Source organism: Peromyscus eremicus, chromosome 1 (genome assembly GCF_949786415.1).
Source record: "Peromyscus eremicus chromosome 1, PerEre_H2_v1, whole genome shotgun sequence".
Classification (NCBI taxonomy): Eukaryota; Metazoa; Chordata; class Mammalia; order Rodentia; family Cricetidae; genus Peromyscus; species Peromyscus eremicus.
This window is the reverse complement of record NC_081416.1, coordinates 74,552,364-74,577,610: the sequence shown is the minus strand read 5'-3', so window position 1 is coordinate 74,577,610 and position 25,247 is coordinate 74,552,364. Positions and strand designations below refer to the sequence as shown.

The 25,247-nt window shown below is 49.9% G+C and overlaps 1 protein-coding gene across 1 annotated transcript; it reads left to right on the top strand.

Moving 5' to 3' along the window:
- Positions 1-22,666, top strand: LOC131913489 (integrin alpha-X-like). The gene is given in 30 exon segments (XM_059266139.1): positions 1-220; positions 786-891; positions 1,342-1,445; positions 1,719-1,789; positions 1,942-2,056; positions 3,501-3,631; positions 3,742-3,887; positions 4,113-4,266; positions 5,546-5,696; positions 5,894-5,967; positions 6,127-6,256; positions 6,343-6,485; positions 6,656-6,796; positions 6,882-7,091; positions 11,259-11,389; positions 11,509-11,666; positions 11,799-11,953; positions 12,558-12,689; positions 13,292-13,365; positions 13,556-13,721; positions 15,695-15,811; positions 15,892-15,971; positions 16,046-16,129; positions 19,016-19,094; positions 19,177-19,281; positions 19,398-19,490; positions 19,686-19,799; positions 19,939-20,040; positions 20,299-20,409; positions 21,302-22,666. Coding segments are annotated over 30 exon segments (3,549 nt in total). The 5' UTR covers positions 1-186; the 3' UTR covers positions 21,440-22,666.
- The last annotated feature ends 2,581 nt before the right edge of the window (positions 22,667-25,247 follow it).

The window sequence follows — 25,247 nt, the reverse complement described above, 5'->3', positions numbered from 1 at the left end:
TATGGAAGTGTGCGGCTGCCTCAGCCCCCTCTCTCCCCATCTCAGTTCACTGCTCTGCCCTTCTGAGTCATACCGACGACTTCCCTCCTGGCCTCTGGCCTTCTGACCACCTTTCTTCTCTTCCTCCCTGACTTAGTAGCTGTTTCTCAGTTACCGGTCTCTCGGAGCCCTGCTTCTGTTCCAGTCATGAGTACTTGGACAGCTCTTCTTCTGCTGATGGGTGAGCCTGGGCCTGAAGGAGAGGGACTGGGTACTTGGATGTGGTCGAGAGATCAGGGTCTTGTAGGGAGAGAGACTTGATGTTACGGGGAGGGAGGCAGAGACATAGGGCTTGGGATCTGGAGTGTGGGGAATGGGAGAATATTGAAGAGCCAATTTGAGAGAGAACCCAAGCGATCCTGAGAATGAGGTTAGTGGGCAACCCACAGCTTTCTGAAGGAGGCAGAGCAAGTACATTCCACTGGGTACCCATAATACCCCTGTGGCTTCCAGGTTTTCCTGCATTCTCCCTCATCGAAGCCCCAGGTGGGAAAAAGAGTCTTTAAATTAGAGGGCCACTCTGTGGAGAAAGAGAACCGAGGCTTACCAGTGGAAAGTGGCCCGTGAGCTGAGCAAAGGAAAGAGAGAGAGGAGTCGGGAGTTCAGAGCCAGGGCTCTGGGGGATTGAGTGTGGAAGAGAGACAAGAGAGTCAGGAGCCTGGGGGATGTAGCCGAGAAGGGCAGGATGGGCAGGATGGTGGCAAAGGGGCAGGAGACCCTCTCTAAAGCGTCTCACATTTCCCCAGCATTTGTTTCTTCTCTTGGCTTCAACTTGGACACAGAGAAGCCGACACATTTCCATGTGGATGGTGCTGGGTTCGGACACAGTGTGGTCCAGTATGATGGCTCCTGGTGAGACGGGGTGGTAGCTGCGCAGGGTCCTGTCCCTCCCCGACCCCTCACTCCAGTGGCATCGCCAGCATACTTTTCCTTTGTGGGATGTGGCAATTTTCTTCATGTTAAGAGTGTTTTCCTGGAAACAGGCCTTTTGCATAACTTCAGCTAACATTTCCCGAGTGTTTACTAAGTGCCAGGCATTGTGACCTGCATGCCACAGGGGGTGTTCATTGAGACCTCATAGTACACTTATAAGGAATTGTCCGTCTAACATATACTTACTAAATATCTAGATGCCAGAAGTGGAGGGCTCCCACCAGGCTAGAACAAAGCAGAAAAACAAAATCTACCTGCCCAGAACTTACACTGTTCTGAACCTCCATTTGTCCAGAGGGGTGAAGTCAGCTCTCTACAGTGGCTCCAGTGTTGATGCTCCTAACTGCAGGGCTCTGTGTCTCCCCACAGGGTGGTGGTTGGAGCTCCAAAGGAAGTTAGGGCCACTAACCAAATGGGTGGCCTCTACAAATGTGGCTATCACATGGGCAAGTGTGATCCTGTCCGCCTCCAGGGTGAGTCATGACCTCGGGCCTAGTGCTGGGCTCCTGAGCTGTGGGGCTTGAGCAGAGCCCAGGAGTCCCACTTGGCAGCTGCAGCTCTGTCCATAAACTCAGCCTCAGACAAGCTCCTGGGCCTACCCATCATGCCCCCGTGCTCCCTTATGATGTGGCTATCTGCCTCACCTGTGAGGCCTCTCTGTCTCCCAGGTGGAGGTGAGGCCCACTCATCTCCTATCTGACGTCTTCTGTCCTCAAGGGTGACTATGCACATGTCTGTCTCTTCAGTGCCCCCAGCAGCTGTGAACATGTCCCTGGGCCTGTCCCTCACTGCTACCACCAACCCTCCCAGGCTGTTGGTGAGTGTCCTCAATCTCACAGGAGGGTCTGCAGGGGACGAATAGGGACCTGAAGCTGCCGGGCTGGGGGTGTTGCCGAGACTAGAGGTGCTGGGGTTGGAGGATAGACCAGACCAGAACAAACCCCATTCATCAGCCCCCTCTGCCCCCAGGCCTGTGGTCCTACTGTGCACCACACGTGCAGAGAGAATATATACTTGACAGGACTCTGCTTTCTACTGGCCTCATCATGGCTGCAGAACCAAAGGTTCCTGACTGCCCAGCAGGGTGAGCATTGAGGGCCACCAGCTTCTTTGGGGGCTCCCACACACATCCATCTGGGGATTCAGTGGGTCAGATTCTTTCCCCAAAGTGAATAAGGAAACACGGGAAACCTCACCCAGCCCGGACACGGACAGGATTGACAGATTGATAGCTCTTTCTCGATTCCGTGAGAAGATCTGGACGAACACACTGTCGGATGGTGCAGCAGCTCTAGGCACAGCTGGGGCGGAACCTCCGGCTCTGGTGACTAGTCTGCTATTGTCTCGGAGCTTGGACTTTTGCATCTGTCAGATGGGACTAGTAATGGATGGAACTTGGAAAGCAACAGGAGATGACCCACGGTCAGCATTTGGCACAGTGCCTACTCTGACATGGGTGCCAACCATATAAGCTGCTGTTGCTTTTAGAACCAAAGTGAAGGGGATTCATTTTCCAGTGACTGGTTGGTGAACAGTCTGGGACTGGCTGATGAAGGGCCAGTCTGAGTCATATATATGTGTACATGTTCTCTCTGTCTCTGTCTCTGTCTCTGTCTCTGTCTCTCTCTCTTTCTATGTTGACTTCTCTGGTGCTAATGAAGGTGGAAGATGAGGTGGAGGAGTGAGCTTCTCTAACCCGATCCCTGGCCGACTGAGTCTGTCCCCTGGTTTCACAGTCACTCTGAGGCCCATGGGGGAAATGGACGGGCACTCCTTGCAGAAATCCCCTGTATTTAGATTCCACCCACAGGAACTGTCAGAATGCTAGCTTCAGTCTTTTGAGAGAACGCAGAAAGGGAAGGCTGGGGGGAATGGTAGGAACGTTTATAGAGGCCATGTCTTTGGTTGGTGGCCCTCATCTTCTTGGGTGCATCCACCACCACTCTGTGTGGAGACAAAGAACTCCACAGGTAAGAGCACCACACACTGCTGCTGCTCCAGAAGGTCACTCCACTCTCTGGAGCTGGAAAAGCTTCTTCTGAATAAAAGTTCTGATATTCCCCAGGAGGCAAACCCACAAACGGGGGTAGTGTGTGGCTCTTGCCAGGGATGACACTGAAAATGCCTAACCAAGAAACAGTTCAGCACTAACCAATGAGGATGGGGACTGCCACAGACTATGGTCCTTTCCTTGCTGGATGCTGTGCGTCAGGCCTCAGGGGAGGCACTGAATGATCTATGTGGAGGGAGAAAGCTCTCGGTTTCCTGCTATTGGGTCAGGAGATACTTGCATTTTTTTTTTTAATCTACTGAGCAGGCTTGAGGTAGATCATTCACAGCTGTAGCCTCAAAGACCTTGTCAGAGTCAGAGACCCAAGGAAGTTTTGTTCTGTGACACAGAGAGGACCCACAAGTAGGGCTGGTCTGTGACTGTCAGACTGAGGGCGGTGGAGGGTATGAGGAGAATGAGTTCTTGCAGCCAGGGGATCTTGTGTCTCTTGGAGGACCAGAGCTACATCTTTTCTTAGAGTGTCCAAAGCAGGACCAGGACATCGTGTTCTTGATTGATGGCTCGGGCAGCATCTCTTCCGACAACTTTAAAACAATGCTGAAATTCGTGAAAGCTGTGATGAGCCAGTTCCATCGACCCAGCACACAGGTGTGTCCCTGGGGGCCTCGGCCTGGGCGGGCAGGGCTCGCTGGGCAGGTTGGAGCAGTGCCGGGGAAGCCGTCTTAGCCCTCAGCCCCGTGTGCTTTTTTTTCTCTTAGTTCTCCCTGATGCAGTTCTCCAATAGATTTCAGACACATTTTACCTTCAATGACTTCATCTCCACTCCAAGCCCTTTAGACCTGTTGACCTCTGTAAGGCAGTTGAGAGGGTTTACATACACGGCCTCGGCTATCGAGCATGTCACGTGAGTCCGAACTTCCCACGCAGCCTTTCCCGGAGCATCCAGGGTTCTCTTTGGGCCTCATTTGCCTTTCTGAGAAAGAAATAGGAAGATCCAGAAATGTAGCCTGTTGATCTTCTTGCCACTCGGGGGTTTCTGAGTGGAAACAGGGGCTCTCACAGGAAAAGCCCTCGTTTCAGAAGCCAGTGCAGTTTTATTTACAGACCTCTGGACTCTCTCTGTTGATAGAACGCAGCTGTTCACTGCCCGGAACGGGGCTCGGAAAGATGCCACCAAGATCCTCATTGTCATTACTGATGGAAAGAAGGAAGGTGACAAGCGGGATTATGGTGATGTCATCCCCATGGCAGATGCTGCGGGCATCATTCGTTATGCAATTGGGGTAGGACACAAAGGTGGTCACCCACCACTTCCTCCGGTTGCTTCCTCTTGAAGCAACTTCCTCTAAAGAATAGAAACCAGTTTTCTTCTTTTATGGTTTTTTTGAGACAGGGTTTCTCTGTGTAGTTTTGGAGCCTGTCCTGGATCTCGATCTGTAGACCAGGCTGGCCTCAAACTCACAGAGATCCGCCTGGCTCTGCCTCCCTAGTGCTGGGATTAAAGGCGTGCGCCATCGCCGCCTGGCGGAAACCAGTTTTCTCATCTCTTGCTGTAGGTGTGTGGAGCCAGGGAAGACTCTTGCAGCCTGGGGACCTATGACCCCGTCGCTTCCACTCCCTAATGCCATTTGAGCCTCATTTCAAAAGGATCTCCAAGGCTGACTGGAGTGTTTTTGGTGGATGGCAGCACATACAGTGTCTTAGCCACTTGCCTCATTGTGGTAAAGCATCCAGCAGAAACACTTAAGGGAGAAATAGGTTTTATTTTTCATTCCTTGAGAGTTCACACATGTATGCAATGACATGTGATCACGCACACTCTCCGTTTCCTATTCCTCCTCCCTTGATGGTCCCGTCACCAATTCCTCCCTTTCCTAACTTTGTGTGTTTTTAAAAATAACCCACTATGTCCGATTATTGCTGCCCATATGTGCATGGCTGTGGGGTCATCTGCCGGAGCACTGGACACCCAACTAGTAACCATACTCCCAAAGAGGGATGACCCCTCCATGCCAGCTATGAAGTACCACTGGCTCTGTGGGATGGGGCATGGATGTCATCTTTCCCATCAATGTGGGACTTTTGGCTGGCTTGATCTTATGAGTGTCTTGTGAAAGTAACCACAGCTGGTACAAGTTCACAAAGGCAACAGCCAGCCACGCCCTTCCAGAAGACAGTACTTCCCAGAACCCCCTTCATCCGCCAGCCTTTACACCCTTTCTACCTCCTCTTCTGCAATGGAATGATTTATTTTGATTGACAGTTTCAGAGGGGATCAGTCCATGATGGAGGAGAAGGAAGGGTGGGATTCATGGTGGTGGGAGTATGAGGCCATAGCTCTTCACATTGTGGAGGACCAGAGAGGAGGCAAGAGGAAGCGGGGTGGTTGTAGGATACCATTCCAAAGCTCATCCCCAGGGATCTACTTCTGCCAGCCAAGCCCCACCCCGCAAGCTGTTCAAAACATGAACCCATAGGGGAGTTTTCAGACTCAAGCAGTAGCATTACCTGTAGGCCTACGAGACTTTTGATTCTCTCTGGGTCTGTCTTTGCTGGGGACAGGTAGGATGGGCCTTTCACATGGCACATTCCCGGCAAGAGTTAGAGAACATCGCGTCGGAGCCTTCCCGAGAACACATCTTCAGCGTGGAGAACTTTGATGCTTTGAAGGACATTCAGAACCAGCTGAAGGAGAAGATCTTTGCCATTGAGGGTGAGTCAGCAATGAAGCTACTTGTTCAGGAATCCTCAGGCATGGGGATTTTCCTTTTTGAACCTGGACCCTCATGAAGTAGGCACTAACCCTTGCTAGAGGGGTTAGTCTCTGGTCTTAGATTCTCCTAAGAAGCCTCCTTGACCCTGGGAAATGTTGTCTTTCTCCCCGAAAGCCAAGCCTTGTGCCTTCCGCAGGTACGGACACAGCAAGCAGCAGTTCTTTTGAACTGGAGATGTCCCAGGAGGGCTTCAGTGCTGTATTTACACCTGTAAGTTGAGCTCCTTCGGGCTGCCGATGCAGGATGACGGAAAGGAGGGCATCGGGCAGGCACATGCTAGATGGGTGTACGGAGCCTGGGGAAGTCCTCCTTTGGATTAGGCTGGCATCCTGCTCCAGCCTGCTCAGCCCTAGGATCCTTTCCTCCCAGGATGGACCAGTTCTGGGAGCTGTGGGAAGCTTCAGCTGGTCTGGAGGTGCCTTCTTATACCCCCCGAATATGAAGCCCACCTTCATCAACATGTCTCAGGAGAATGTGGACATGAGGGACGCTTACCTGGGTAAGAGGAGGTTGTGGGAGGAGAAGGGGCGGGGTGAGCTGCCTGAAGACAGGAGAAACCTTGGTGCTGAGGTCTGGGCCCCTCAGGTTACTCCACCGCACTGGCCTTTTGGAAGGGGGTCCACAGCCTGGTCCTGGGGGCCCCTCGCCACCAGCACACGGGGAAGGTTGTCATCTTTACCCAGGAATCCAGGCGATGGAGGCCCAAGTCTGAAGTCAGTGGGACACAGGTGGGTATGGAAGAAGCCAGAGTGGAGTGAGAGTGGGCAGTGTGGCCAGGGTGGAGAAGTAGGGGGTGAAGGGACTCTGGGGCCCACGGGGGAGGCTGTGGTGCTGGGAGAGGGGCAGGACCTGGCCCAGAGGGGGCATCTGTAAGATGACTTCAGGCTCGGCCCACCAGATCGGCTCCTACTTTGGGGCCTCCCTCTGCTCTGTGGACATGGATAGAGACAGCAGCACTGACCTGGTCTTGATCGGAGCCCCCCATTACTATGAGCAGACCCGAGGGGGGCAGGTATCTGTGTGCCCAATGCCCAGTGGGGTAAGTGGTGAAGGGTCCCGGCCGGTGGTGTGGGTGTGGGTGGAGGGCCGCCCGGGTTGGATCTGACACTGACTTTGCTCTGCAGAGGATCAGGTGGCAGTGTGAGGCCACTCTCCATGGGGAGCAGGGCCATCCTTGGGGCCGCTTTGGGGCAGCCCTGACAGTGCTAGGGGACGTGAATGGGGACAGTGTGACAGATGTGGCTATTGGTGCACCTGGAGAGGAAGAGAACAGGGGTGCTGTGTACCTATTTCATGGAGCCTCGAAACTGGAGATCAACCCCTCGCCCAGCCAGGTGAGGCCAAATCACTGTCTCCCAAGACTACAACATTTTCCTCTTTGTTTCTCTTTCTTTCACAAAGATGCTCTTCCATGACTTCATTTATTTCTTGCCTAAGCACTGAGCATTTTGCAGCATGTAAAACCCATGCAATGGAGACATGGGAAGGCTAACTACTAAATTCTTTGCTTTGTCTTGAGGCTCAATACTTGAGCAGTTTCCAAGCCATAGTTGGTAGTCACCTGTGCTAGGTGCATGGCGCGGTAGGAAACCTCTTTCATGGATGTGACTTGGTAAGTATGAGGTTCAGTGTAAACTGGGGAGGTTCTGGTCTTTTGACTCAGCATTTAGTCTCTCAGTGGCTCTCCCACTGCCCTCCCCGACCCATCTCCTGTCTCTGCACCCCCACCCCTCACCCCCACCCCCGCTCTTCGGCTTTAGGTCTAGCTTCCTTACTATGCCAGCTTTCTCATCCCTTCAATAGTGAACGCTGTTGAATTTTATTCCAATCCTGCAGTCAGTGACCCTTCCAGGTGCCCAGCTGGATAGGAGCCCTCCACACAGTGGAACAGAACCCTGTTCCTGAGAAATTTCCTTGACATTTCCTTGGCAAATGTCAAAGCAGTCAAATAGGCAGACATCTCAGGAGGCATTTCTCCAAAGAAGATGAACAAGGGCAACAAACGCAGGGCAAGTTGAGTGCTCCACATCACTATTCATGAGGTTTCGACAGATCACCACTGTGAAGTGTAACCTCATGCTCGTCAGCACAGCTGGAATCACAGGGCCGCTAATCATCAGGACATGGTACATGAGGCACCCCAGGCACTGCTAGTGAGAGTCTGAAAATGGTATGGCTATTTTGAAACAATGTGTTAATTTCTCAGAAGATTAATTATAGAGTTGTCATATGATCAGACAACTCTAGCACGAGAGAACCGAACACGTGCCCTCACGAGACTACATAGAATGCAGCTTGAAGCATTATTCAAAATTAATAGCCAAAAGGTAGAAACAACCCACATGACCACCTACCTTTAGGAGGCAAACTAGATGTTTATCCGGGCAATGGCACATTACTGCACTATGAGCTGGTGCCGGCTATGTGGATGAGCTTTGAAATCCTATGATAAGTGAAAGAAACCAGTGAAAGGAGATCATATGCTGTATGGTTACGTTTGTATAAAATGTCTCCAATAGGCAAATCTGTAGAGAGAGCAAGGAGATTACTGGTTGCCTGGGTGTGGGTGTAAGGGGAAGTGACAGGCCTGGGGGCTGTTAACAGGTGTCAAATCTCTTTTGGGGGCGATCAACTTAAAAGTGGCAATGGTTTCACAGCTCTGAACACACAGGAGCTGTGGAGCTGTGGGGTGAACTGTGTGGTGTGTGACTGTTCTCAAAGCAGTTGTACCGTCCTCCAGAAAAGCACAGGGAAGAGCCCTGGAGTTCTGCCAGTGTCTGTGTGATGCCTGAGATTGAATTCGGAGTGCTAAGAGATCAGTAAAACCTCTGGGTCCCTGTTCCTCCCCTTCTCCTCGCCCCCCTCCTTCCTCCTCCTTCCTGGCTGCTATTTCGTGAGCGCCTCTTCTCTTCCACACTTTCCCTGAGAATGAGCTGAAACCACGGACCAAAATAACCCCTCCCCGTCTAGATGTTTAGTCAGGGATTTTGTTACCGTGACAGGAAAAGAGACGGACATCTGTTTGTGCTCACTGCAGACCGGTGATCACGCTGGAATGAACGGCCACACCTGCTCCTGCATAGCACTCGGACTGCTACCTGCCCCGTTACTATGTCATGCTACTGGAAGCTGCTCTTGTCGTAACTGCTAACACAGTTTAACAACTGACAGAGATCTAAAGAAGGCGTGTGGCTCGGGAGAAAAACTGAAAGCTTGTCCAGTTCACACCAGTTTGTAGCCTCTCTTCGCCAAAATGTCGTACAGGTTTCCGTCCGATGGCAAAGGTCCCTGGGGTTCTACCCACAGGCCTTTCTGGGTTCACTGACCCACGAAGACTTCTTTCCCTTCTTCTCATTCCGCCACACACTTGGCTGGAAAGGGTTAACATTGTCCTCCACAGGCTTCTGTACCAAACCGGAGACTTCTGGAATGGGAGGCCCCTGGTGTTGGCTACCACACCCGTGATTCCCAGGTTCCCTTAGTAACTGGCACTTCCTGCCTTTCAATTTTATTCTTATCACCAATACCTTTGGTCTCCACAGTGCCAGAGATGAAGTCACCTGTCTTCAGAGGGAATAGGTAGCTTAAGAGTGATAGAAACAAAAGAGAAGGAAGCCACAGGGAGGTGATGCCCATGAGGGGAGAATCTGGGCCAGCTGCAGCCACCTCCCCATTCCAACTTTGTGCCTCTTCATCCTTTCAAAATAAGCAAAAAAAAAAGAGAGCCAGAGGTTCTGTCTTAGGCTGGAGTCAAACTTTGAAATCTGTGTGACTCTGACACAGCCTCTGAACTTTCTGTTTTGTTTGTGAAATGGGACAGAGGCTAGGTGAGCCCCGAAGTCCTTTTTATTTAGTTTTTGTAGTGTGTGGGTGGTTTATGCACATGTGTGTGCAGGTACGTGTGTGGGTGGTTTATGCACATGTGTGTGCAGGTACGTGTGTGGGCTCTGTATGTGTATGCAGAGGCCAGAGGAGGATGCTAGATGTCTTTATCATTCTTCACCTTACTCCCTTGAGACAGGGTCTCTCATTGAACCTGAGGCTTGAAGTTTCAGCTAGGCTAGCTGGCCAACTAACTCCCAGACTTTCCCTGTCTCTGCTCCCCAGAACTGGGGTCTCAGGCACTCACAACTATGATGGGATTTTCCTGAGTGCTGAGGATTCAAACTCAGATCCTCATGCTTGAACAGCAAACACTCTTACCCACAGAGCCATCCCCCCAGCTTCTGAGACCTGCTTTAGCCTGATCATTCATCATAATAATGTTGACTGCTGACCACACTCCATGTACTGTTCTAATAACCATACGAGTGGGTTGACTTAATACCTGTGAAAATATAAATATATTCCGTAAGCATAAATCCTAACATAGGTTCTCTCTCTGTGAAAGATGTGGGGACTGAGGCACAGAAGGATTGAGTCCTGGCTCACGAAGGAGTCAATGGGAAGCAGGGACTAATTAATGAATGCAACTGAGGTCACCAGGACAGCTTTCCAGTCTCCGAGCCCTGAGGACTTCAGCCACCGTGTCCCAACTGCTACGCCTCCTTTTAGGCTCTTTTTAAATGAGTTCTTTCCACTGCTTGCCCTTCCTTCCTCTCACATTCTTACCTCGCTTTTTCTGGTGTTGCTTTAAAAAATACTTTTTCTATGTGTGAGTGTTTTGTCGTCAGAACAGACGGTGGGGGTGTGTGTAAGAAGGAGAAATCACGAACTAGGAAGCCAGGAGAGCTCAGAAGGCCAGTCTTGTTTCGATACAGTGTCTCACTGATACAGCGTCTCACTGCATAGCCCAGACTGGTCCTACACGAGATCTGTCTGCTGGGTGCCTTCCGAGAGCTGGGATTACCATCCTGTGTCCTCATGCCTAGTCAAGGGAGAAGTCTGTTCTTTTGCAATATTTCTAGGAACTAGATGATTTGTATACTACTACTTAATCTCTTGGACAGCTTCTTAGTTAGGAGTTCTCTTGCTGTGATAAAACACATGACCAAAAACAACTGGAGTGGGGGAGAAAGGGTTTATTTCAGCTCACAGCTCCATATAACAGTCCCTCCCTGAGGGAGGTCAAAGTAGAAACCGAAACAGGGCAGGAGCCTGGAGGCAGGAGCTGATGCAGAGGCCATGGAGGGGAGCTGCTAACTGGCTTGCTCTCCCTGCCTTGCTCAGCCTACTCAGGATCACCAGTCCAGAGGTAGCACCGCTCACATTGTGCTGCCCACCCCCAATCTACCACCAACCAAGAAAATGCAATACAGACTTGCTTACAGCCAATTATTTGGGGGCATTTTCTCTAAATTTCCTTCTTCCTACATGACTTTAGCTTGTAGTCAATTTGGCATAAAAACTAGTCAGCACAGAGTGCAAGGCCATCACTAATGCAGTTCCACTAGACTCCTTGGAAAGGTTCAGCACAGCCTGTCACACGCAGTTAGGAAACGGACTGCCGCTCAGCGATCGCATCCTTTCCTGCAGTCTGATTCATCCTTTCTTCTGCGCAGAGGATTTCAGGATCCCAGCTCTTCTCCAGGCTCCAGCATTTTGGGCAGTCACTGAGTGGGGGTCAGGACCTCACCCAGGATGGACTCGTGGACCTGGCTGTGGGCTCCAAGGGACACGTGCTGCTGCTCAGGTGAGCAAAGCTTTCTTCAGACACTCCCTATCCGTCCTAGACTAGGACCCTCCTTCCTAACTGGAGGTTGAGGTCCCAGTGGCCAGGAGCCTCTTCTCAGCTCAGTGTTCTGCCTGCAGGACCAGACCGATCCTTCGAATGTTATCGACTATACACTTCTCACCTGCAGAGATCGCCAGGTCTGTGTTTGAGTGTCAGGAGCAGGTGACCTCTGTCCAGACACTGGGTGATGCCACTGTCTGCCTTCATATTTATGAAAGCCCCAAGACCCAGCTGGGTGAGTTTCTTCCCTTTGACCCTGACCTTTGGAAGCCTCCAACCTAGGACTTCTGTCTGGTGACTTGCCCCTTGCCCACATGAGTAATTTCTGGCCCTCTCAATCTTCCTTGTGTTCCATGTTCCCTTACAGGTGACCTCCAAAGCTCTGTCACCTTTGACCTGGCCCTAGACCCTGGCCGCCTGAGTCCTCGTGCCGTCTTCAAGGAAACAAAGACCCAGGCTCTGACCCGAGTTAAAACTCTCGGTCTGAGCAAGTACTGTGAAACTGTGAAGTTGCTTCTCCCAGTAAGATGACTACAGATTGGTTGTGGGGATTGTGGGTAGAGGCCTTTTAGGGACTGGAAGCAGATTCAGCAGAAAGAACACAGCATATTCTGAATTTCCTCCCAGGCTCTGGCCTGCGGGCAATAGTTAATACCTGTTAGCTAAGTAAGTGAGTGAAAGACTATGGCCAGTTGCAGCTGCCAGAGGACACCCAGATGGATTTTAGGGAAGAGAATACGGTTGCCCGGGAGAGCTGTGTGGCCTCAGACTGACCCATGCAGGCATTTAGTGAGCACATACTTACGGCCGTCCCCTGAGACCTGCCTGCAGCAGGGGACAAAGCAGTCATTGCCCATAGGGAGTTCCCCAGTGATGATGGGGACCCCAAACCAACAAATTTCTAGATAGTGAATGTCAGGTAGGGGTAAATGCTACAGAGAGAGAGAAACCAGAGAAGAGAACAGAGCTGTCTTATGAGGAAAGTGGGAGAGCTGTATGGGGGGTGGAGCTTATCGGCCATAGATGGGATTGCTCTAACCCCCCTTACATATACAGAGATGGGGTACAGCTGGTAACTATGCAATGGACTTCCTTTAGAACCACCCTTCAAATGCCTCTTCTCTAGGCCTGTGTGGAGGACTCAGTGACCCCCATCACTTTGCGCCTCAACTTCTCTCTTGTTGGCTTGCCCATCCCTGCTTACCAAAACCTTCAACCCATGCTGGCTGCAGATGAGCAAACGTACTTCACGGCCTCTGTGAGTCAGCTGATTTATGGTATTGGGGCTCATGGGGGACACCAAGGCAGGTTGTCTATTGGGGCAAAGTATTTATTAGAAGAGCTATTGATAGCATGGACAGATATCAGCATGGAGGGGGTCTCTGAGGAGAGTTCAGACCCACAAGGCAGAGTGGGGGCCCCTTCTTATCCTCAGAGGATGGCAAGGCTTCATGCTATGTGGTTGATGAGTAGGGCCTGCAGCCATGCTGTGCCTGATGCCTGGGCACCTGGGGAGGACACCTGGGATTCTGCATTATGGGGAAAAATGTCCCCTGCAAGGCTGTGGGGGAAGTGAGAGGTGGGGCACATCTAGTTGAGGTGTACCCACTATCTTGGTAGTGCTCTGATGGCCTGGAGTTTGGCAGCCTGAACCTGTGAACTTCCTTGGGGGAAGTAAGAATGGTACCTGCCATTTTCCTGAAGCCTGGAAGCCTGGGATCTGTTAGGGAGCAGGAGAGTCCCAGAGAGGCTCTCGGTAGAGAGCTGGCCATTTCCTTCATTCTGGCTATTTGTAAGAGGCCGATGCATGTGGGCCTGGCTTGAGAAGCAGACCTAATTCCCATGTCCCCCTTCTCTCAGCTTCCCTTTGAGAAGAACTGTGGAGCTGATCACATCTGCCAGGATGACCTGGGCATCATCTTTGGCTTCCCAGAGTGAGCTTTCACCCCCTACATCTTCCCCAGAGCCCAGCCTCCCTCCTAGGATCTGGGGCTCACACTCTCATCTGGGGCTCAGGACCTGGGCCTCTCCTGTCTGCCTTTTACCTCGCTACCCTGCATTTCATCCCTGGACGATTTCTAGCCTCAGTCACAGACTCATCTCCTCTTCCCTCCCGACACTCAGCTTGAAGACCCTGGTGGTGGGAAGTGACCTGGAGCTGAGTGTGGATGTGACAGTCTCTAATGATGGGGAAGACTCCTATGGAACCACAGTCACTTTGCTCTACCCAGTGGGTCTGTCCTTTAGACGAGTTGCAGAAGGCCAAGTACTCTATCGCGGGAAGGAAGAGGTGAGTGGGTTGTGTGCTAGGTTCAAAGCTCAGACTGGGTGGCCCTTGCTTAGCAGTCTCTGGTGAGTCAAGAGATTTCAGTTGGTTTTGATTGGGTGATGGGGTTGTATTGTCTGGGTTTTGTTCTTCTGGCACCATAATTTGAAGATACTGAATATCAGAAGTGAATTCCAGAGCCAGTGAGACGACTCAGCAGCTAAGGGTACTTACCACCAAGCCTAATGACCCAGAACCCACATGATGAAAGAAGAGATGTGACACCTGAAAGGTGTCATTGGTCTCCTGCCTGGTTCCCTAACACTACTACCTGGGCTTGGAACCCAGGCATGCTGTCCCCTGTCTATCTTTGGTCTGTGTGAATGTACTATTTGTTTTTTTCCTGAGAGAGTCTTGCTGGCCTGAAACTCACCCTGTAGCTCAGACTGGTCTTAAGTTCACAATCCTCCTGCCTCAGCCTCCAAAGTGCTAGGAATATAGGCACATACAACCGAACTGGGAAAAATACTTAAAAATATTGCTAAAAAAATGAATGTATTGGCTACTCTGGCTTGAGGCTTGCCAGAAGTTTTTCTGTGAAGGTTAGATGGGAAATCCTTCAGCTACATGGACCATATTGTTTCTGTCCCAGCCTCGAGGTTCTACTTTTTACAATGGTAGCAGCCACTGACACAAATCTACACAAGTGTGCATAACAGAACTTTGTTTACACACAAAAGCTTGCTTTGAACTCCTGATCCTCCTGTCTTAACTGTTCTGGGAACACAGGTGTCACCACCACACCTGCTCTTGACTTTATTTGCTGAAATATTTTCACACAAGTATTAGACATTGGGTCATGGCTTCCTCTTCATTTTACTCTGGAGTTCTGAACAGCAGCAATGTCTTATGTGACCCCAAAGTCATCATATCACCTATGACATGAACGAGTCTTGGTGTTTAGAGCAAATTCCCCTAATTCTCCCCCAAATATCTTTTTGCACCTGGTTTATTGGAATGGGAGTTTAAACTGGGCTCATGTATTTGTTCTGCACATCTGCTGTATCTCGAGATCTAGCATCCCTTCGTGGGAGCACATTTTAATTACTTATGAAAAATGAACCAGGAAAAGCAGTCCCCAGAGTGTGAGCAGAGACAGTGTTCCTAGATACAGCAGCCCAGTGTGGTGTGTGGGTCTTTGCTGGACAGAATGTGAGCAGAGACAGTGTCCCTAGACACAGCAGCCCAGTGTGGTGTGTGGGTCTTTGCTGGATATTTATTTAACAAGCAAGCAGTTCAAAAACAAAATGGTTAAGAGACAACCCAGGAAAACAGAACACAACTGTTGTATTAGGGAGTTTTTGTTAATTCTGTTGTGTATGGTTTGTTAGGTCTTGTGGTTATATTAAAAAATAACCTTGTTGGTTTTGAGTAGACACTGAAATACATTGGGATAAAATAATATGATGCATAGGAAGTGCTTTAAATTATTAAGAAAAGATAAAATGGAGTATAATCTGTGGGGGCCGGGAGGGAACAATGGGGAAGTGTTGCTAACTTCTGCTGCGTGATGGAAACATAGAGGCTGATTGTCTACTCTATCTGCTTGGAGTGTGTTTGAAACTATCCACAGTCGAAAGCCTTTAGCAGTAACAAGAAGCTGGGCATGCTTTCTCATGCCTGTAATCCTAACACTTTGAGCCTGAGGCAGGAGGATCACCATGAGTTTGAGGCTAGGTTCGGATAGCTAGTGAATTCCAGGACAGCTTGGGCTACAAAACAACAACAACAACAACAAAACAAAACAAAACAAAACCCAACAAGAAGTGAAGGGTCAGGGCTTGTGACGAGAGCTTTCTACACCATTGGAAGTTTGATCAGACGTCGACCCTCAAGCACTAAGATTTCCAGGGAGCTGTGTGCTTGAATCCCAGCGTCTCTCTGGAACACTAATAAGCCCCCACCTCCCGTGCTCCCTTGGCCTTGTTTTTAACTAGAACCAACGGCGGCAGCGTGCCCTGCACCTCACATGTGACAGCACCCCAAGCAGGAGCCAGGGCCTCTGGAGGACCAGTTGTCGCATCAGCCACATCATTTTCCGCGGAGGTGCCCAGGTCAGCCTGGCTTCAGCCTACCCCATCCCCTGCCCCCGTCCTGCCTCCCTCTTCTGTGACACCTCCCTTCTCCTCCTCAGATGACTTTCTTGGTAACTTTTGATGTCTCCCCCAAAGCTGCACTGGGGGACCGGCTGCTTCTAACAGCCAAAGTGAGCAGGTAAGCTGGCCAGGCCCAGCGGGGGGCCCTTCTCATTCTGATCCTTATACCCCATACTCCTCCTTTGTCCCCAGTGAGAACGACACACCTGAGACCCCAAAAACCACCTTCCAGCTGGAGCTCCCAGTAAAGTATGCTGTGTACACGGTGATCAGCAGGTACGCTCCCTAGGACCTCAGAATGGTTCTTCTTTACTTGGAAGGAGGGTATGCAAGAGTCACCACCCTCATCTGGGATCTTTCAGGTATTATGGTCCTTCTTTCAGTGGGAGATTATACTGATAGCTGTGCATCATCATCAGTGGGTGTTTGTTATGGGCTGGTTATGACAATAATTGTTGAATCTTTATCATTACAGCATATATTTAGTGCAGGTTACAGGTCTCAAAAGGCTTTGAAAATCCACAAGATTTTCTTGGGTTCTCTAGGATATATGAAACACACCCTTGTCTCTGAGATTCTTATAGCCTAACTGGAGAACAGGGTTACTGTACCCAAGTCACAATCTCCCCAAGTGCTGTTGTTGGATTCTGTACCCTGGGTACCGTGGCATGTCAACTGGCTTTCCATCACTGCAAGAATCTGAAGTAACCTAGAAACGGAGAAGGCTTTTCTGGCTCACAGTTTGGAGGGTTTAGTCCGTGGCTCGTTGGCCCGAGGCTTTGGGTCTGTGGTGATGGAGTGTGTCATGGTGGATGCTCTCATCTCATGGCAAGGAGGCAGCAGAGAATGCAGAGGAAGGAGTCATGATGTTGTAGTCTCCACTGGGGCACACTCTCTCTGACCTGGGAACCTCCCAGTATGTCCCACTCTTCAAAGGCTCCACTGCTCCTGACTGTGCCACTCGGAGCACTAAGCCTAAATGTAGGGAGTGGGTGGGGTAGGCTTCACTATGAAGCTGTAGCAGTGGGGTACTAAAAAGGGAGTAAGAAGGAGCCCATCTGAACACTGGTGGGTCTCTGGCACTGGGCTTGACCAGAGGGATTCTCAAAGGGGCCTTTGGCATTTGTGCAAGACCTCTTTTTCATAAGAAACAGACATACCCCATAGGGCAGGTCACATATCAGTTTATCCTGAATATCAGATATTTACATTATGATTCATAACAGTAGCAAAATTACAGTTCTGAAGCAGCAACAAAATAATTTTATGGTTGGGGGTCACCACAACGCGAGGAACTGTATTAAAGAGTCACAGCATTAGGAGGGTTGAGAACCGCTGCCATAAGGTTTTTTGAACCTTCTCCTTCCCTTTTGTAGAAAATATGAACAAAAGCTAGGCCTGTGGAGGGTGGGTACCGGGGAAGGATGGTAGGGAATTGGGCCTTAGCTGGGACCAAGAAGGGTGGAAGGAGATACTGAGACCAGGAAGCAGAGAATGTTCAGCAGAGTCCTTCTTAGTGTTTGCTCCATGTTGGGCACAGTGTGGCTACTTCCTACGAATTCATTTTACAGGAGTAAACATTTGTTGAACTCCTATGTGTAATTAATCCCTGCTCTTATGGGACCTGCCTAATCTGAGGGTCTCTTCTCGCATAGCATTTCACACTTTCATTGCCCCACGTGTCTGGAGTTCTCCAGGTAAGGAGAAGCATGCTCTAAGTAAAAATGCACAGGGGTTCTCATGGCATTTTGCAGGGAGCCACAGATAGGGCATAGCACCTGTAGAATCAGATGGTCCTACAGGTCAGTCACACTCAGAGAGGGGCCCAGGGCAGTCTGGAGCATTTGGGAGGAGTCCTTTGAATGGAGAAATGAAACTTAAGAGGGTTGCCATTGGGCAAAGGCGTAGGAGGTGTCAAAGAGCTTCCAGATCACCATCAGAGAAAGAATTCAGACCGGAGACAATAAGGAGTTGGGAAGGGGAGTTATTACAGAGCAAAAGTACACATTTGAGAGGAAGTGCAAGCTTCTCATGAAAGAGTCTCAGGATCCGGAGAGCTGCAGTAGAGAAAATCCTCATAGGGTTTACTCATCTTTTCTATCCGTATATGGGGCTGTCTTTAGATGCATGATGGGAACAGCTAGTCTTGCATGCTAATGGCATGGAGATGACATTATAATGAAGAAATGTTGGTTATGGTCCCTTCAGTCAGCCATGTTAGTCCTAGTTGGCTTGGGATGGTCTCGTTTACTGTTTGAGCAGGCACATGGTGATGTGTGGTAGTGTAGCTCTGCAGTTAGACCAGTCTCAAGTAACCATGCAGATTTTCCTTTGTGCCTTGGTAATTTGCCTCAAGAGAAGGAGTGGTGGGCTAGAATTTGGGGTATACAGGCAAAGGCTAGGTACCTGAGGAGTAGCGTGGTAAGGGATAGAGGTAGAATCAGTCGATGTGTGAGAGACCTTGTGGCCACTGCACTTCCAGGCTTGGAACCAAGTAGGTCTCATGAAGTTTTGTTACACTGAGACCTTTGGAAGAGTCTGTCATTGGCCCTTTCAAAGCTTCATGGTGATAAAAGGCAAGGAAACAGCCGGGCGGTGGTGGCGCATGCCTTTAATCCCAGCACTCTTGAGGCAGAGCCAGGTGGATCTCTGTGAGTCCGAGGCCAGCCTGGGCTACCAAGTGAGTCCCAAGAAAGGTGCAAAGCTACACAGAGAAACCCTGTCTTGAAAAACCAAAAAAAAAAAAAAAAAAAAAAAAAGACAAGGAAACAGAAAAAAAGGAGTGGAGGTAGGAAGAGTTAAGGATGGGCAGTGCACATGGTTAGCAAAGTTTGCTGTAGCCAACGTGTCCACAAAAGACTGAAAGGGGAGCTGAGGTGTAGAAATGGGCCGGGTGGGTGGCCCCTGCTATTCCAGTGAGCCGGTGGTGTGGCTCTTACGTCTTTTCCCTACACCTCAACCTGCTCTTTCCCCAGCCATCTCCTCTGGGTGGCCCCTGCACGCTCCCTTACACCCACCCTGAAGCTGGTTCCACTCCCTAAACCTTCCCTTATTCCAACCCTGCCACGGAACCCATTCTCTGCTACTCCAAGGCCCAACCGATGCTAGTGCCAGGCCCTCCTCGGGAGGCCAGGTGGGACTTCATGACTCTTCTCTCTCCAGCCACGACCAGTCTACCAAGTATCTCAACTTCTCGGCCTCAGAAAAGGAGAAGAGCAGTGTGGCCGAACACAGATACCAGGCAAGTATGGGGACTTGGGAGCGAGGGAACTGGTGAGTAGGGAGGAGCTGGCCACAGACTACCCTCAGTGCCTTCTGCGCAGGTGAACAATCTGGGACAGAGGGACATGCCGGTCACCATCAACTTCTGGGTGCCCGTCGAGCTGAAGGGAGAAGCTGTGTGGGCCGTGATGGTCTCCCACCCCCAGGTATTCAGAACCAGCTGTGGCTCCTCAGCTGATGCCCTTCCTTGACTTCCATCCTCTGTGCCACTTACAAACCCCCGGTGCTGCAGCCAAAGCGCTGTTCTCTACTTGCCTTCTAGAACCCAGAGCTGATGCCCACCCCGTGCTATCAGAATAGAATAGTGCCACCGCAATCTGACCTCCCGACTCACATGCAGAGGAGTCCCGTGCTGGTGAGGAAGACTGGGATGTTGCAGCGTGTTAAGTTACACATCAGAGGACTTGGGCTCACTCTCTGAATGTCAAATGGCGCCTGCTGAACAAGCAGCTGTATCTAGAAGTGGCTGCTTCGGTCAAGTGCCACGGTAAGCTGTCTCCTCCTCTCAGACCTACTTTCCTGTGGTATGACACTGTCTCTCTGGCCCCAGGACTGCTCCATTGCCGACTGCCTGCACATCCGCTGTGACATCCCCTCCTTGGGCATCCAGGACGAGCTTGACTTCATCCTGAAGGGCAACCTCAGCTTCGGCTGGGTCAGCCAGGTGTGTGGCCAACAGCAGAGGTCCTCCCCCGGTCCGTGTGTGCCTGATGGGTCTGGAGCATCCTCGGGTCAGGGCCGTTCTCGAACCCTGAGCTCCCGCAGGTCCAAACTCCAGCTCTGCCCCAACCTCTCTTTTGCAGACATTGCAGAAAAAGGTGGTGGTCACGAGTGTGGCCGAGGTCACATTCAACACATCTGTGTACTCCCAGCTGCCAGGACAGGAGGCGTTTCTGAGAGCCCAGGTAGAGACTGTGTGGCGGGCAGTGGCCAGGCTGGTGAGAGGGCTCCTGGTGCTCAGTCTGCAGTGATGGCTGGGGATTTGCCAGCCTGGGGGGAGGGTGAATGAAGGTCCTCAGGCGCTCGGTGCACAAGTGCTGCTGTAGTTCACCCCTTGGAACAGAGCCTGGGCAAGGAGGAGGGGATGTTAACGGCTGGGAGCCTGGGGAGAATTGTGAGGCAGCATGGGATATGACGCTTTCCAATGGGCCCATCTCCACCAGGTGAAGACAGTGCTGGAGATGTATGAAGTTTACAACCCGGTCCCTCTCATAGTGGGCAGCTCCGTGGGAGGTCTGCTGCTGCTGGCCCTCATCACAGCCGCACTGTACAAGGTGAGTGATGTGTCCTTCTTACAGCAAGATTGGACCCTGCTCCTCCCACAGGGTAAGCAAGAGCTCATGCTGGAGTCTGAGGCACACTGTCACCAGTACACATCACGTGAGAAACCCTGTCCACCCAGCTGTCTCTCGTCTGTGCCTCGCTGTTTCTCAGATCCTCTCTCATCGCTCTCCTTTCCTTTCCTACTCTGCTCTTCCTCTCTTTACGTTTCCCTTTACAGAAGAATAGAATATAAGCTCAGACGTGGACTTGAATGTGGACACAAGCATCGGGGCTGGGCTGGGTCATGGTCTTTTTCAACGTAAGGCTGATTTAAGCCACATAATTCTGCCCACATCTAAATGATACACTATGTACCAGGTTATTTGAAAGTAGCAGGGCTCCAGAAATGGTTCCCTTCCTCCCCTTTAGTCATTCCTTTCTTTTCTGTTTTTGTATTTGTGTGCATGAATGCGTGCATGCACGCATTGAGTGTGTATGTGGTGTGTGTGTATGTGTGTGTGCGTGCATGTGGAGGCACACATGAGTTTGTGGGCACAAATGCATATGTGCCCGTGTGCATGTGAAGGCTATCAGTAGATGTTGAGTGTCTGTCTCCACTGCTCTCTACCTTATATATTGAAGCAGAGCCTCTCATTTGAACACAGAGATCAATTTGGCTGGTTTAGTCAGCATCTTGCTCCAGGGGTCCCCTGTCTTTACCTCCTGAGTTCTTGGATTACAGGCAGGGCACCATGCCCATCTAGCCTTTGTGTGGGTTCTGGGCATCCAAACTCCAGTTCTCACACTTGTCACCAAGTGTTTTGCATACTGAGCCCCTTAGCTCCTCTCTTCCTCTTCCACTCACTCACTTCTTCATCCTGATTTCCTTTTTCCTTCCTACAGGCTGGTTTCTTCAAACGTCAGTACAAGGAAATGCTGGAGGAAGCAAATGAGCAGATTGCCTCTGACAACAGGACATCAGACCCCCAGGTTGCCCAGTGAGAACTTACCTCCTTGTCTTCGTTGAACCTGCCCTCTTGAGAGGTTTCCCAGATCTATACTCTCCCCTAGGTCATGCTCAAGGGCAAAGAAACATCCTGCACCAGGAATGCTGGGACCAGGCTAACTTTGCTCTTTGTGTCTTGTTTGGGAAGGGACATTGTCCCTTTACTTGGAACTCTTAGGACATGGTCTGTGCCATGGCCCAGAGAACATGACTAGGAATTTCTCCCTGGGAAGATATGGGCAGTTCAGTGGCCCCTCCCTCCACTGACCACTGATGAGCTTTCTGTGATGAAGGGTGGAAGTAGTCACTCACCCATTTCTGTTTCCAGTTCCTCCTGTCTACTTTCAGGATGTTAGAATTGAGTTCTGTTCCCAGGAGGCGAACTTCAGACAGCCTGGGATGCTCTGTGCTTCCATGTCATCCTCATCGCTAGTAAAATATTGTTAGTATCAGTTTGTAGTTTTTGCTGCGACTCTTAATCCAGCTTCCTCTGAATTGGCAAGAAAACATCTGTACGATGTAACCACTGGCCCTGACTTCTAGTGCCAGTGTTGTTAGCTGGGAAGAACGGGGTCATGTTCTCTCAGGAGGGACATTGCTCCTGTACAGCTCCAGGTCAAAAGAGGCCTGTGCCACTTTGCTGTGTGACTTCTTCTGGGAAGACATAAGCAAACATCTGTTTACCCAAGATAGAGCACTGACAAAAGACCAAAGAAGCCATTCCACCCAGTCATGTCTAGTGAACGCATGAAGGAACTCGCAGCTCCGCTCCAGCTTGGTTCTCCTATCTTACAGCCAACATGTGGCATCTTCAGTGGTAGGCAGGAACTTGCCATCAAGTTCTAACATGTCACCAACAACAGTGGCAAAAGACTTTTTCCCTTTGGTTTTTTTCAAGACAGGGTTTCTCTGGGTAGCTTTGGAGTCTGTCCTCGAACTCACTTTGTAGACCACGCTGGCCTCGAACTCACAGAGATCTGCCTGCCTCTGCCTCCCGAGTGCTGGGATTAAAGGCTTGTGTCACCACCGCCTGGTGGCAAAAGTTTTTTTTATGGCTTTGGGGGTATTATGCACCTCTTTGACTAATAAATCATAGGGAAGTAGCCCACTTTATGGCTCCCAAGAATGCCTTTCCCCACAAAGGCATTGTGTCTTCATTCAAATTCTTTAACTGCTGTCTCACTGTTCTTTCAGATTCTTCCCTAAGTCTAAAGGCATCGAAGATTAGCATTAGATAATAAAGCATTATTTTCCCAGCCTGTCTTTGCAGTGGATGGTGGTTAATGTAGACTCATGGCTGGTTTCCGTGCTAAGACCAGGAGACTGGTGAGGGCTTAGCATTAGGCAGGACACTTACATCACCCTTTCCATGGCTCAGAGAACATCTCAGAGAGAGTGGAAAGAATGCAAGAGCTGAACAAAGGGGAGGAGGGTTGTGAAATACTGTCTGATGGTGTTTGTGAACAGTTGAAAGTGTCTGCACAGGGCCTGTACAAAACCGAGCCAGTAAATATTCATAGAGAAGGGGCCTGCCGTGCCCAGGAGTGCTAGAAGCATTCAAAGGTTGCTGGAGGAGGGGCTATTGTCTTCAGCAATGTCTTCACGCTTCAGTGGATAGCCCCATACCCATGTACTTGCCTTGGTTAAACCATGGATCGCCATGCAAACCCAAAAAACCAAAGCAAAACCACACAAAAGTAGAATGGAACTCATGGAACTGGTGGGTTGGTTGGGGTGGGAAGAGAATGGAAGAGGATGAAGGAATGGGTAGAATCAGAATGTATAACATGACCCCTCACCTACCTCCACACTTGAAGGCCTCGCTCATGCAGATGCACAGCAACTAGCGTTCTGAATCCCCTGGACCCTCATCTCTCTTGTGAGATCTCTGCACTTACAAGCCTAACTCCCATCAAACAGCTCATGCACTTGCTGTCCTAGATTAGTCATGAAGCTTCTGTACCAGCCCAACCTGAGGCAGGCTAGAATCTCACACCAGACATGAAATTCAAGAAAGAAGTCCACATGGCCAGGTGTCATTGTCACAACAGAAACTATAAGAAAGATCAAGACAGTGTGTCCCCACTCAAGCCCTCTAGTCCTCTCTAAGGAAGATCAAGACAGTGTGTCCCCACTCAAGCCCTCAAGTCCTATAGAAAGTTCCCCAATGAAAGTTACTTAGATGAACTCTAGGACACGGAATTTAAAAGAACAACCATAAACATTATCACATAATTTCAAGGGGTTTTACAGGAGGCACAAACATTGAAACAACTTTGTGTCTTCTATCTGACCACAACGCAATACAAGATAAAACCAGGAGTGAACACATTTCTGGCAATTACTCAGACATATAGAGACTAAACAGCACATTCCTTAATGGTGAATGGGTCAAAGAAGACATTAGGAAAGATTTCTATTTTTAAGTTTTTTTTTACTTATGTATATATGCATAAGTATACCATATGTGTGAGTTCTGGAAGATGTCATTGGATCCTCTGAAACTTGGGTTATAGATGGTTATGGGCCACCTGATATGGGTGCTGGGAACTGAACTTGGATCGTCTGGAAGATCAACAAGTACTTTTAACTGCTGAGACATCTCTCCATTTCAGGAAAGATTTTTTTAAAATCATGGAACAAAATGAAAATGAAAACACAGTACAACAAATCTCTGAGACACAATAAGGGCAGTTCTTGGAGAGAAATTTATAATGTCAAACTCCTACATTAAAAAAATCAGAGGAAGCACAAGTAAATGGCTTGATGCAACCCATGGATTTGATTAAAAAAAAAAGGGGGGGGGCAGCCGGGCGGTGGTGACGCACGCCTTTAATCCTAGCTCTTGGGAGGCAGAGCCAGGTGGATCTCTGTGAGTTCGAGGCCAGCCTGGGCTACCAAGTGAGTTCCAGGAAAGGCGCAAAGCTACACAGAGAAACTCTGTCTCGAAAAACCAAAAAAAAAAAAAAAAACAAAAAAAAAAAAAACAAAAAAAAGGGGGGGGCGCTAGAGTGATGAGTCAGTGGTTAAGAGTTCTTGCTACTCTTTCAGAGGACCTGAGTTTGGTTTTCAGTACCCACATGACAGTTCACAACCATCTATAACTCCATTTCTTGGCACCTAATGCCCTTTTCTGGACTCTGCAGGCACTAGGCATGCATACATTCATTCATGAAGGCAAAACACTCATAGTCAGAAAACAAAAGAATTTGGAAAACAGTAATAAACCAAATCCAAATCCAGTAGATGACAAGGGCTAATAAAAATCACCCCTTCAGCCTTCCCTTCTAGCCTGTCTCCATTCCTTTGTGTCAGTGGCTGATTCCCAGAAACATTTCCAGGGACTCATGGTGGCCACACCACGCCGGGCCTCAGGTAGGAGATTCTCACTATCTTTCCTGCTCTGTGTTAGTCTCTGTTCAGACTTACTCTTACTTTAGTAACAGCTTGCTTGCAGGAGCTCCTCCACCCACCCCAAGTCCATCCCCTGGGAAGTCCACCTCTTTGTGCAGACCTAAGGTCCTCCTAACCCTTCCATTCTGGTCTCTCCATACTTGCTCTTGTACTACTGAAGTCAGCTTGCAGGAGCCCCACCTCCCACCACACCTCCACTCCCTGAGATCTCCGGCACTTGGTGCAGACCTGTCTCCTTAGCTCTTTCCTACAGCCCTTTTAACCTCTCCTCCTGATCCACTGTCATAGTTGTGGTTCCTATTGCTAAGAGACACCATGACCATGGCAACTCTTATAAAGGAAAACATTTAATTGGGGTGGCTTACAGTTCAGAGGTTTAGTTTGTTATCATCATGGCAGGACATGGCAGCATGCAGGCAGACATGGTGC